The sequence below is a fragment of the Delphinus delphis genome, chromosome 7, assembly GCF_949987515.2.
Source record: "Delphinus delphis chromosome 7, mDelDel1.2, whole genome shotgun sequence".
In the NCBI taxonomy this organism is placed as follows: Eukaryota; Metazoa; Chordata; class Mammalia; order Artiodactyla; family Delphinidae; genus Delphinus; species Delphinus delphis.
The window spans coordinates 112,943,685-112,958,104 of record NC_082689.1 but is presented as its reverse complement, the minus strand read 5'-3'; the positions used below and the strand labels follow the sequence as shown (position 1 = coordinate 112,958,104).

General features: G+C 37.5%; 1 protein-coding gene and 1 pseudogene across 6 annotated transcripts in view; one reads left to right on the top strand and one right to left on the bottom strand.

Moving 5' to 3' along the window:
- LOC132428722 (E3 ubiquitin-protein ligase HERC2) overlaps nt 1-14,420 on the top strand; it is a 228,869-nt gene that overhangs the window by 156,512 nt on the left and 57,937 nt on the right. For all 6 annotated transcript variants that reach the window (XM_060017026.1, XM_060017023.1, XM_060017024.1 and 3 more), the window contains 6 exons: nt 1,034-1,124; nt 1,430-1,607; nt 1,795-1,876; nt 1,957-2,128; nt 5,173-5,317; nt 5,973-6,198. In XM_060017026.1, the coding sequence (XP_059873009.1) occupies nt 1,034-1,124; nt 1,430-1,607; nt 1,795-1,876; nt 1,957-2,128; nt 5,173-5,317; nt 5,973-6,198 (894 nt within the window). The remainder of the gene's footprint in view (nt 1-1,033; nt 1,125-1,429; nt 1,608-1,794; nt 1,877-1,956; nt 2,129-5,172; nt 5,318-5,972; nt 6,199-14,420) is intronic.
- On the bottom strand, nt 9,897-10,569 carry LOC132428222 (NADH dehydrogenase [ubiquinone] 1 alpha subcomplex subunit 5 pseudogene; annotated as a pseudogene).

Sequence of the window (14,420 nt, the reverse complement as noted above, 5' to 3'; positions counted from 1 at the left end):
CAGTGATAAGAAAGAACCATTTAAAAAAAAAAATTACACTGCTTCAATTCAGGAAACTTTGAGTATCATTTCAAAGCCCTGTGCTCTGAGGAAATGAACTGAATTAGATACAAACTGAGTTCGTGTCTATACTGGATAGGCTTAGATTTAACCCCTTAAAACAGAAAATCCAAACGGTAGTGGCTTGAGCAAGATGGCATTTTACCATTCTCTGTAGAAACCTGGAGGTGGGGTCCAGGGCCAGTGTAGCAGCCTCAGTACCTGTGAGGTGCACTAGCTTGCTGTCCACCCCCGTTGCAGCCACAGGTGAACGTATAAGATAGGCCTTTTCCTCAGGCCCACTCTGCCCCTCCAAAGAGCTTTTCTGGAAGCCTCACTCACTTCTGTCGCACCTCTGTCACCATCCTCTGTGGGCAAGGGAGTCTGGGAAGCGTGGTTTTTAGCTGAGCACATTGCCCTGGATCATGTGGGCTCTGTTGGCAAGGGATAGGGTGCGAATGGGTATTAGGAGCCTAGGAACTGGTGGACACAAGTGACAGAGAGGAAATGCTCTTCAGTCCTGAGCCAGGGTGGATGGACTAGGAGAGTGAGCCATACTGGGGAAAAAGCATGAACTGATTGTTTTGGGAAGAGTGAGCATAGTGCCTTAATTGCAATTGATGGTACTTTTGCTTAAATAATTCCATTGTTTAGGTACATTTCACAAAAGCCTAATTGCCACTGCATTTGATAATTTGTCTAATCACAAATGTACTTATTTTTCCATCTGAATTTTGACCCTTTATATATTTAACATAGCAGCAACCCCATTAATAAATAATATCATTTTGCTGCTTCTTTGCGAGTAAAATTCTTTGTAGGACTTAAACTTTGTAGTTTAATAAATGTTCACTTATTTTATATATTTGTCACCCTGAAATGTTCATCTTATTTACTCAATTATTCAACACATATTCACACCTACTGCATGGTAGTTGTGCTGTTAACTTTTGTAAACCAACTTTGGCAGCCTCTCTCTGTGTGAATGTTGCAGGTGGACGGCACGCTACAGCTTTAACTGTTGATGGGAAAGTGTTTTCCTGGGGTGAAGGTGATGATGGCAAACTTGGACACTTCAGTAGAATGTAAGAATATTTTCTTCATTACTTGCTAATAAGAAACTGTTACTGTTAATAATAGTGAATGCTTTTTGATAGTTTTTTGTAGAAAATTGAGTAGGATGGGTTATTTATGAAAACGGAACTTAAAAATATATTTAAAAATTGTCTATGAATGTGGTTTGGCCTCACATGTTCTGTTTTAAGGTTTGATAGTTAACTTAATCTAAAGATGTTGTTTTGACTAAATGTGGCTCAGTGTTGATGTCCTTTTCTTTCTTCTTTAAAAAGGTTGGATTGATTATAGGGAATATTATTTAATCTTGCTTTAGGAACTGTGACAAGCCACGGCTGATAGAGGCCCTGAAAACCAAGCGAATCCGGGATATTGCCTGTGGGAGCTCGCACAGTGCAGCCCTCACGTCCAGTGGTGAACTGTACACCTGGGGCCTCGGAGAGTACGGCCGCTTGGGACATGGGGATAACACAACACAGCTGAAGCCCAAAATGGTGATTATACACATTTTTGTTGCTTGCAGAAAGTTTACCACCTGCTGATTTCCAGAGAAGATAAGCTCCCAGTCTAGGACAGTTCATAAAGACATGACCAGTATTGGCTTTCAGTCTGTGGGGAAAAATCCCCCTTGCTTTCTTAGTGCCTGTGCTTGATTCTGTTTTTAAATTTGTGATTGAGTAGGTGAAAGTCCTTCTTGGTCACAGAGTAATCCAGGTGGCGTGTGGAAGTAGAGATGCACAGACCCTGGCTCTGACTGATGAAGGTGAGTCCTGTCCTGACTCCACGTTGCTGGGGGAGGAACATTGTGAGACACTGGCCTAAAGTATATATTTTTAAACCTAGGTTTGGTATTTTCCTGGGGTGATGGTGACTTTGGAAAATTGGGCCGGGGAGGAAGCGAAGGCTGTAACATTCCCCAGAACATTGAGAGACTAAATGGACAGGGGGTGTGTCAGATCGAGTGCGGAGCACAGTTCTCCCTGGCCCTCACCAAGTCGGGAGTGGTGTGGACATGGTACGTAAACGCCTGTCATCTGTCAGTGTGTCTGTTTGGGGCCTTTAGGGAGGGGGAAACCTTTATTTTCTTACTCGTTCAGGCATCTTTGTTTTTTAATTTATTTTGAGTTGGGATTAATGACAATATTATAAGAAATTTCCCCTTATAACTGGGCTGTTTAGAAAAGAACACTGGAGAAATTTTAGCCCAAACTTGTCTGTCTTGTTTTTTTTGTTTGTTTACTTATTTATTTTTAACGTTTTTATTGGAGTATAATTGCTTTACTATGGTGTGTTAGTTTCTGCTTTATAACAAAGTGAATCAGTTATACATATACATATATCCCCATATCTCTTCCCTCTTGCGTCTCCCTCCCTCCAACCCTCCCTATCTCACCCTTCTAGCTGGTCACAAAGCACCGAGCTGATCCCCCTGTGTTATGCGACTGCTTCCCACTAGCTGTTTTACATTTGGTAGTGTATATATGTCCATGCCACTCTCTCACTTTGTCCCAGCTTACGCTTCCCCGTCCCCATATCCTCAGTTCCATTCTCTAGTAGGTCTGCGTCTTTATTCCCATCTTGCCCCTAGGTTCTTCATGACCATTTTTTTTTTTTTTTTTAGATTCCATATATATGTGTTAGCATACGGTATTTGTCTTTCTTTCTGACTTACTTCACTCTGTATGACAGACTCTAGGTCCATCCACCTCACTACAAATAACTAAATTTCGTTTCTTTTTATGGCTGAGTAATATTCCATTGTATATATGTGCCACATCTTCTTTATCCATTCATCTGTCAATGGACACTTAGGTTGCTTCCATGACCTGGCTATAGTAAATAGAGCTGCAATGAACATTGTGGTACATGTCTCTTTTTGAATTATCGTTTTCTCAGGGTATATGCCCAGTAGTGGGATTGCTGGGTCCTATGGTAGTTCTATTTTTATCTTTTTAAGGAACCTCCATACTGTTCTCCATAGTGGCTGTACCAATTTACATGCCCACCAACAGTGCAAGAGGGTTCCTTTTTCTCCACACCCTCCAGCATTTATTGTTTGTAGGTTTTTTGATGATGGCCATTCTGACCGGTGTGAGATGATATCACATTGTAGTTTTGATTTGCATTTCTCTAATGATTAGTGATGTTGAGCATTCTTTCATGTGTTTGTTGGCAATCTGTATATCTTCTTTGGAGAAATGTCTATTTAGGTCTTCTGCCCATTTTTGGATTGGATTGTTTGTTTTTTTGATATTGAGCGCATGAGCTGCTTGTAAATTTTGGAGATTAATCCTTTGTCAGTTGCTTCATTTGCAAATATTTTCTCCCATTCTGAGGGTTGTCTTTTGGTCTTGTTTATGGTTTCCTTTGCTGTGCAAAAGCTTTGAAGTTTCATTAGGTCCCATTTGTTTATTTTTGTTTTTATTTCCATTTCTCTAGGAGGTGGGTCAAAAAGGATCTTGCTGTGATTTATGTCATAGAGTGTTCTGCCTATGGTTTCCTCTAAGAGTTTGATAGTTTCTGGCCTTACATTTAGGTCTTTAATCCATTTTGAGTTTATTTTTGTGTATGGTGTTAGGGAGTGTTCTAATTTCATTCTTTACCTGTAGCTGTCCAGTTTTCCCAGCACCAGTTATTGAAGAGGCTGTCTTTTCTCCATTGTATATTCTTGCCTCCTTTATCAAAGATAAGGTGACCGTATGTGCGTGGGTTTATCTCTGAGCTTTCTATCCTGTTCCACTGATCTATATTTCTGTTTTTGTGCCGGTACCATACTGTCTTGATTACTGTAGCTTTGTAGTAATAGTCTGAAGTCCAGGAGCCTGATTCCTCCAGCTCCGTTTTTCGTTCTCAAGATTGCTTTGGCTATTCGGCGTCTTTTGTGTTTCCATACAAATTGTGAAATTTTTTGTTCTGGTTCTGTGAAAAATGCCAGTGGTAGTTTGATAGGGATGGCATTGAATCTGTAGATTGCTTTGGGTAGTAGAGTCATTTTCACAATGTTGATTCTTCCAATCCAAGAACATGGCATATCTCTCCACCTATTTGTATCATCTTTAATTTCTTTCATCAGTGTCTTATAATTTTCTGCATACAGGTCTTTTGTCTCCTTAGGTAGGTTTATTCCTAGGTATTTTATTCTTTTTGTTGCAGTGGTAAATGGGATTGTTTTCTTAATTTCACTTTCAGATTTTTCATCATTAGTGTATAGAAATGCAAGAGATTTCTGCGCATTAATTTTGTATCCTGCTGCTTTAGCAAATTCATTGATTAGCTCTAGTAGTTTTCTGGTAGCATCTTTAGGATTCTCTATGTGTAGTATCATGTCATCTGCAAACAGTGACAGCTTTCTGTCTTCTTTTCTGATTTGGATTCCTTTTATTTCTTTTTCTTCTCTGATTGCTGTGGTTAAAACTTCCAAAAGTATGTTCAATAATAGTGGTGAGAATGGGCAACCTTGTCTTGTTCCTGATCTTAGTGGAAATGGTTTCAGTTTTGCCTTTCTTGTTTAGGTGAGGTGTATGTATAGGGTTTCTTCTGCTGCTTTGCCGTGCAAGAAGCCTAGTGATCAAATGCGTGGAAAACAGATTTCTGATTTATTTGATCCCTGAAAAAGTTCATGTTTGTTTCTAGTGAAAGATTATTTTACTAAATCAGAAAGGAATGGAATATCCAGCTGACCACGGCCAGCCAGTGTGATGGCCTAAGCCTGAGTATCATGACCCAAAGGCAGCTGAGGAAGAATTATAGCAGAGAGGTCTTTTAAGAGCCATTTGAGGTTTCGTGCCATGTTTTCAATCTCTTTAGATGAAACCTACCTCAGTAACTTAAATGTAAAACACACATGAAGGATCTTGCTAGCAGAATTAATGAATTAATTTGAATTAATGGTATACTATTTTAGAACAATATGATAATAGTAATTTCAAAGACCTTGGGCACTGTGTATGATGTTATCATTGAGCTGCCTCTAGCGCTGTGACAGTGAGTGTTTTCCTGTGGGGCATTGCCAGCACCATAATCATGTATTAAAAATGCTCGCTCTTGACCTCCTTGCAGGGGGAAGGGGGACTACTTCAGGCTGGGCCACGGCTCTGATGTGCATGTGCGGAAACCGCAGGTGGTGGAAGGGCTGAGAGGGAAGAAAATTGTGCATGTGGCCGTCGGGGCCCTGCACTGCCTGGCGGTCACTGACGCGGGGCAGGTAAGCGAGCCTGTGACAGGTCCTTTTGTCTGTAGTGTAACATGATGAAACGACATGAGTCCCAGTACTGGGGCACCAGGAGGGTGGGCTTTGTCCATTGTGTTCCTGTGTATATCTGCCTAACTGTCAGCATGGGTGAGCAGCCCGGGAAAGAGCTGCTGACTGATGCAGGCTATAAAGCCATGGGGTTTCCCACTCTAATGCCTGATGGGGAGATATATGTACTTCATTTCAGAAATAAAGTTATCTTTGACAAGTGTTACTCGTTCTTCCGCCATGAGAGGCCATCCCGTGACAAGCTCATAGATGATATACTTTAACATTGACTTATGACAACAAATCAGCACACTGTACTTTAATCAAATGAATTAAAAATGAATTATACTTTCTAATTCTGTAAAGCCAAGAAGTAAATTCCTTGAAAAGTGAGCATATTTTTTTGATCATTTTTCTTTGCAAAATAAAGGAAAAAATAAGTTACTATATTTAGTTGAAGAGGAGAACTTCCCTGCTTCCTGTAACAGAACAAAATAGATGAATTCATTGGGTTGATATTAAGTAAATACCCATCTGTAGTCATTGGCAAGAATTTTGAAGTAAATTTAGAGCAAATGTTCTGAAATGTTGAAAAATTCTGTTTTTTCCCCCTTAACAGGTATATGCTTGGGGTGACAATGACCACGGCCAGCAGGGCAATGGCACGACCACGGTTAATAGAAAGCCCACACTTGTGCAAGGCTTAGAAGGCCAGAAGATCACGCGAGTGGCTTGCGGGTCTTCGCACAGTGTGGCATGGACAACCGTCGACGTGGCAACACCCTCCGTCCACGAGCCCGTCCTCTTCCAGACCGCAAGAGACCCTTTAGGTGCTTCCTATTTAGGTAACACAGATTTGTGTTTTATTTGAGACCCCTCTGTATGCTATAGCATGCCGTCGATAGAATGTGTGGTGTCGCTACCAGATTAGGGGTTGTGGCACTGGGCTAACTGCATTCTGAACCACAGCCACAGAATCATCGTGGCGCACTGTGCTGTGATTTATGCTGGAAGGAAAACTTGGAAGAGAGTGCAAGGCTGATTCCTGTACTGTGGTCAGGTCAGGTCTGGCAGTGCTGTGCACATGTGCAAACAGGGGAGACTTTACAATAACCACCTGACATGTATAGGCACTTGGTATTTTCAATAACTGTTTAGGTGTGATCACCATACAGTAAGCCACACACCTTTAAAGTGTAGTTTTCATCAGCTTTGATCTGTGCATGCCTGGGAGAGCATCATCACAGGTGAGGTAATGGATGAGCCCGTGCACCACCCTGGAGTTCCCGTGTGCCCTTCGTAGACCCACCCTGCCTGCACACCACTGACTTGCTTTCTGTCACTATAGATCAGTTTGCCCTTCAGAGTTTTATATAAATTAAGTCATACAGCATGTACTTTTTTCTTAATCTCACTTTTTTCACTCACCATAATTATTTTGAGATTCATCCACATTGCATGTATCAGTATTTCATTCTTTTTTATTGTTGAGTAGCATTTTATTTATGGGTATACTGCAGTTGGTTTATTCATTTGCCTGTTGATGGACTTTTGGGTTGTTTCCAAATTTTGGCTATACAGATAAAATTGCTGTGAACCTTTGTGTACAGGTCTTTATATGGACATACGCTTGCATTTCTCTCTAGGGTAATACCTAGGAGAGGAATTCTTGGTAGATGTAGGTTTATCTTCTTAAGAACTGCAAACTGTTTGCAAAGTGTTTGTTCTAAAGCTCTAGCTCCTCCATATTTGTGTCTGTACCTGGTGTGGTCAGTCTTTAATTTTAGCCATTCTTGTAGATGTGTAGTGGTTATCTCATTGTGGTTTTGCTTTGCTTTTCCCTAATGACTAATGATGTTGAGCATCTTGCTTATTTACCACCCAAATATGTTTTAAGTGTCTATTCAAATCTTTTGCCTGTATTTAAACCTAGGTTGTTTGTTTTCTTATTATTGAGTTTTGAACACTTTTTATGTATTCTGGGTACAAGTCTTTCATCAGATATATGATTTGCACATATTTTCTCCCAATGTAGCTTGTCTCTTCATTCTCTTAGGTGAAGTTTAAAGAGCAAAAAATTTCTAATTTTGATGAGTCCAGTTTATCCATTTTTATCTTTTGAGTGTTGTATTTAAACAGCCTTTGCCTGACTCAAGATCATAAAGATCATAAAGACCCTTTTCCTGTGTTTTCTTATAAAAGTTCTGTAGTTTTAGTTATTTAGGTCTATGCTTGATCTTGAGTTAAATTTCATATATGGTGTGAGGTATGGATTGAAATAAATTTATTTATTTATTTATATTTGATATATGGATATCCAGTTGTTTCAATTGCATTTGTCAAAAAGAAATATCCTTTCTTGATTGAAAGAATTTGCACTTGTGTCAAAAATCAGTTGTTTATTTATGTGTGGATCTATTTCTGGATTCTCAGTTCTGTTTAGTTGATTTATTTTTGTATTTTGATGCAAATACCACATTGTCTTGATTACTGTAGCTTTATAAAAGAATGAATTCAAGCTTTGGTAATCCTTTAGCTTTATTCTTTTTCAAGTGTGTTTTGGGTATTCTAGACCCTTTGCATTTCCATATAACTTTTATTTTTTTATTTTTAAAATTTTATTTATTTTTGGCTGAATTGGGTCTTCGTTGCTGCACGTGGGCTTTCTCTAGTTGTGGTGAGGGGGAGCTACTCTTCGTTGCAGTGCATGGGCCTCTCATTGCGGTGGCCCCTCCTGCTGCAGGGCATGGGCTCCAGGTGCGCAGGCTTCAGTAGTTGTGGCACGTGGGCTCAGTGGTTGTGGCTCGTGGGCTCTAGAGCACAGGCTCAGTAGCTGTGGTGCATGGGCTTAGTTGCTCCATGGCATGTGGGATCCTCCCGGACCAGGGCTCGAACCTGTGTCCCCTGCATTGGCAGGCTGATTCTTAACCACTGTGCCACCAGGGAAGCCCCTCCATATAACTTTCAGAATCAGCTTGTCAAGTTTTATAAAATAGCCTACTTGGAAATTTGATTGCACTGACTATAGATCATTTTGGGACTTGCTTCACAGTATTGAATCTTCCAACCCTTGAATGTAGTATTTCTCTCCATTTGTTTAGATTTTTAACATTTCTCAGCAATAATCTGTAGTTTCAGTGTACAGGTCTTGTATATCTTCTGTCATATTTATCCCTAAATATTTCATATTGTTCATCTGTTGTTAATGGTGTTTTAATAATTTCTTTTGTTCTTTGCTATTATCTAGAAATATTCAAGTTGATCCTTGCTAGTGTGTAGAAGTACAGTTGATCTTTTTAAGGACATTTGGATTATTTCAGTTTGGGGTTATTAGAAGTAAAATCTGCTATGAATATTTCTATTAAGGTTTTTGAGTCAGTCTTCCATACCTTGAATAAACCCCACCTGGTTTTGCTACTTTTCATTTCTTTGATTTTCTGTTGTTTATCGGTTTTCAGTTTTATTGGTTTCTGTTCTCATCTTGATACTTGCTTTATGTTTATTTTCTATTCTTTTTCTAGTTCCTTGAGGTGAGAGTTTAGATCATTGATTTGAGACTTTTCCTCTTGTCTATTGTAAACTTTTAGTACTATAAATTTGCCTCTCAGCACTGCTTTAGCTACATCTCTCAAATTTTGGTATGTTGTATTTTCATTTTCATTCAGTTATATATATGTATTTTAAGGACATATGAAAAGTAATTTTATTTTTGTTTAACCTTAAACTTGCCAAACTGCTTCATTCTTTGAAGAGCATTTATCTTCTGTTTGATATCCAGGCTGCACTCATATTGGAAATTAGTGAAAACCACTTAGTGATTCCACTTTGAAGTTATAACCATACAGCGAGATGTTTTGAATGTAAGCCTATCTATATGTTGGATAAACTTTAGGAACTCTTAGTGTCTCTTGTTTTACAGAAATTCTCTCTCTATCCTGATGTACTTTGGTTGATCTAGAAAACTAAAGGCAAAGGGCCAGAAAGCTAACTTCCTTAAATGAGACAAAAGGAAAATTTTTCCAACTACCACTATAAATAAAAATCTTTCAAATACCAAATCAGTTTTCTCAAATCTTCAAATACCGAATCAGTTTTCTCAAGTATACAACAAATTCTAATTTGATGGTTTTTTTCTTACTACTTCACTTCAAACAGTGACCTATAAATTTGTTTAAATAATAATTAAGTACCTTTTATGTTTTTTCAGAATGAAAAAAATTAAATGCTGTGTTGAAGATACTACTAAAAATACTTCACCTTTCAAATATGGTCCCTGTGTTGAAAATCTATAGGAATTTTTCCAATTAACTTTCAAATCTTCCCACAACCTCTTTGTTTTTTTAAAAAATATCATCTTGGAAATAATTTGAATGAATGCTCTGCAAATCAAGAATTGATTCACAAGTCCCTATTACCATAATCATCAATTTTAACAAGTCTCCTCAATATGTTTTATATCAGTTTTCTTGATTATAAGATGAATATGGAAACATTTTTAATATAACAGAATATTTAATTATGTCAGTTTCCCATGAAAACACAAGTCATTTAATGATGTTTATATTAGCCATTTCCATTGGTTGGCAGGAGGCTCTTCCACTGAAGACTCCCATGGTTTCCATTCCACCATTTTTCTCACCAGACTTAGTTCATTTTCAGCCTAAAGAATCACCTCTCCTAGTTGGCCACCCTGAAGTTGCTCATCTAATTTTTTAACATCTGGCTCCACTTTAACCATACGCAGCTTCTCATTTGTAATCTGTTCTATATACCTTTTATATGGTACATTTTTAAGGATTTGTCCAAGAACATAAAGAATCTTTGTATACAATATTTTTAGCCTCTTGGTGGACTCTTACATACCCACAGTCCCACAAGGCCAGTGGTCGTCTTCAGCATGCCGCCATGACAGCCCAGTTTTATGTATTTTAAAAATTTCTTTTCAGCTTTGTTTTTGATCTGTGGATTATTTTTTTTGTACCTTGTTGTATTCAAGTTGCCAAAAAAAAAGGTTAAGAACTGTTACCTCTTTGTTCATGATGGATATTGGTTTGTAATTTTCTATTAGTATCTCTGTCTGGTCTCATAGAATGAAGTGGTAAGTGTTCCCTTCTTTTCAGTTTTCCTTTTTATTTTGTGTAGAATTGGTATTCTTTCAGTAGAATTCACCAGTAAAGCCAGCTGGGCCTAGAGTTCTTTGTGCAGTTTCTTTATGTTTTTTAACCACAAATTTAATTCCTTTAATAGATTCAGTGTTATCTGTTTTTTTTTTCCTAGTAAGATTTGTGTCTTTGATGGAAGTCGAACTTATTGGCATAAAGTTGGTCTCAATATTTGCTTATTTTTCTTTTAACATTTGTAGACTCTGTAGTGATGTCATTACTCATTCCTTATATTGGTAATTGTACCTTCTCTTTCCTAGAGGTTTATCAGTTTTATTAAGTTTTTTCAAAGAACAAGCTTATGGTTTCCTTGATTTTTCTTCATTGTTTTTCTGTTCTCTATTTCACTGATCTCTGCTCTATCTTTATTCTTTTCTTCTAAGAAGCTTAGGATCTTCCTACTTTTCTAATGTGGACATTTACTTTTCTCTCCTTGATTAATTGACTCTGCTATCATTATGACAGATTACCCTCTTTATCCCTTTGCTTTGAAATTCTTGCTTTAAAGTCAAATTTGCCTGATATGAATATAGTGACTCTAGCTTTCTTTTGACCAATGCTATATGGTACTTAAACTATGGTACTCCATATACCACAGCAAACTATGGTATATCTTTTCCATTCTTTTACTTTTAACCTACTAAAAGACACTTCCTTGTACGAAACATATAGTTGTATTTAGCGTTTTAATTTTTTCTCTGACAGTCTCTAATTGGGGTGTTCATTTCACTTACAGTTAATATGATTATTAATGTATCTGTTTTCAGTCAGTATACTGCTATTTGTTTTCTGTTAGTCCTAGCTGTTCATTGTTCTTTTTCTTCTCTTTTTTTTGCCTTTCTTTGAATTAATTGTTCTTTATGATTTTATTTTCTCTTTGTTTTCTTTGAGCTCTAACTTATTATGTTATTTTAGTGATTGCTTTAGGATATATATTATACACCTTTAATTTATCATAGTCTACCTTCAGGTGATTCTACACTTTCATGTATAGTATACGAATTATACAACAGTATACCTCTATTTCTTCCCTCCTAGCCTTTGTGCTGTTGTTGTTATACATTTCTTTGTATGTTGTAAATGTGACAGTTTTAAAAATTAATTTTCTTTAAACATTAGGTTATCTATTTAAATGAATTAAAAAGAAAAGAATATCTCTATATTTATTCATGTAATTACCATTTCTGGTGTTTTTTTTTTTTTTTTAAACATCTTTATTGGGGTATAATTGCTTTGCAATGGTGTGTTAGTTTCTGCTTTATAACAAAGTGAATCAGTGATACATTCTGGTGTTCTTCATTCTTTGTGGAGATCCATATTTCCATCTAGCACGATTTTCCTTCTGCTTAAAGGACTTACTTTTTTTTTTTTTTTTTTTGGTGGTACGCGGGCCTCTCACTTGTTGTGGCCTCTCCTGTTGCGGAGCACAGGCTCCGGACGCGCAGGCTCAGTGGCCATGGCCCACGGGCCCAGCCGCTCCGTGGCATGTGGGATCTTCCCAGACTGGGGCATGAACCCGTGTCCCCTGCATCGGCAGGCGGACTCTCAACCACTGCGCCGCCAGGGAAGCCCAAGGACTTACTTTTTTATGTCTTGTAGCTCAGGTCTGGGGTTCCTCCTTTCAACTTTTTATGTTTGCAGTATATTTTAGCTGGGTATAAAATTTTTGGTTGAAATTGTTTTCATTGAGAATTTGCTGTCATCTTTGTTCTTCTGTACATAACAGCTTTTTTTTTTTAAGGTTTTCAAAATAACATTTATTTCTTAAAAGTTAACCTGTGCATAATAGGAAACCAAAGAACACAAGAAGCAAAAAACAACGTCATCTATCATCACAAGCAGTTTACCATTTGATGTGTCCTTCTAGGTCTCGTTTGTGTATTTAAACACAACCAAGCATCCATTTTTATGGAATTAAGATCATACAGTTATGTATCATGCTTTTTCACACATCATGAATATTTACCGTTTCAAAGTCCCAAAGCTATGAGTATTTTGATAACCAAAAATAGACTACACCAACTCAATCTGGAAGGAAAAAAAATGTAATCCTTTCTTGGCGACAAAAACTTCAGAAAAGGCAAAAATGGCAACAGGCCTCTAGATTAAGATATTGGCAGAGTTATGATTAAAATACTACATTCCCTTAATGTTCAATTAAAAAATGAGATATAAAGCAACAGAGTACCCAAAGTATAATGCTCTTAAGAGGATTCATTATCTGATCTAAACTATTAAAGTATTAGCAAGGAGGTATGTTTCCACTGAATTACTTAACAATGTATTCCTATAGTACAGCTAAGAGATGCACACACCATCAATGGTTATCATCAAAATATAAAAAGGAACACATCCACATACTTCCCTCCCTTTTATACTTCCTTCTGCCCCTCTGCTGCCAACCTAATGAACAAGTCCTGGTGTACATTTCTCAGATGGTTTAACAATTCCATGTCCAAGATGCTACTTTTTTACCAATTATAACAAAGATATTTACAAATTGGTTAATTCGCTAGCTCTACTTTTTATCATACATTGTCACCTCAGGACTCCTAAAAAGCCTAGATGTTGCAAAATAATGAATGAACCTTGTCTATAATAAGCATTGGTACTTTACAAAAATGCACATTTAGACCTATGGTTATAACCTAAAACTGTCTTCTAGATATGGAGATATTAGCTAAGAGCCCTTCCCTTCACCCTTCCTCTTACCCCTCCTCCAGCATATCAGCGACTAAGTACGGGACTATATCTAGCTCCAAGAGGTGGATTAATGTAGACGCTCCCAGAAGACACAGCCCTTCCTAAAAACCAACAAAAGGGCATTTATTAAGGGGTTATTTTACTCCCTCTACTTTTAATATACTTTGGGTATTAGGACTTGCTTATTCTTTAATACACAGCAATATTAACTAAAACACACAAGTAGAACAATGGTTAGACAATCTGAACTTGTCTAAAGACTCATGGGCACAGATCCCTTCTCTGTACTTCCTTCCCTGTCCGCTCCCCACCTCCCCACCCAGTGAGTCAGCTTACTCTCCAAGACTCAAGTTTAACAATTTCCACTCCCCCAATACAGCCATTCCTATGAATTAACAGGAAAAAAATACTTTAAAGGTGTTACTTTTAACTCTCTGTTTTCGACATATGTTATGCACTTTTACACATCTAGAAAGATTAGATGTTTCAAATACAGATTTAATTTTGTCCACAATGTATACACGTAGTAGCACTGAAGAAACTGCACACAAAGGCTATAGTCACAAAGTGTCTCCTAAACAGGAACACTCTGGCCTAGAAGTCTAGCTTCCCCTTCTCATCTCTGTCAACCCAGTGGACAAGAATAATAAGCATCTGTAATGCTTAGAGGGGATTTTAATAATTTTACTTCTTCCAGTTGTTTTCAGAAGTCTTTCCTGTGAATTTTAACACAAAGTGTACACAATGTATTTATCGGCTATTTTTTTCATACACTGGCAACCTCTTTAACATCTAGGAAGACTAGATGTTGTAAATTTGGACCCTCTGTCCTTTATGTACACTATGTACACAGCCGAGTAAAACAAAACGCAGAGACACACCAGACAATGGTAAGTCTTGGTATAAAGCCCTTTACGCTTTCTTCTCCCTGAACCAGCACAAATAAAATAATGTGTACTGCTCAGAGAGGTGGTTTGATCATTTTGATCACTCCATTTCTAAAAGACAGTATTTCATATGAATTTTAACAAAAGGATATATCTACAAAATATGTTACTTCACTACCTCTACTTTTAACATACATTGTTCACTTCTAAACATCTAGAAAGAGTAGATGTTTCAATTAAGGACTTAAGTTTGTCCACTATATACACAGTAGTGTTGAATAAACTACACACATGTAACAATAGTTAGATCTGAAA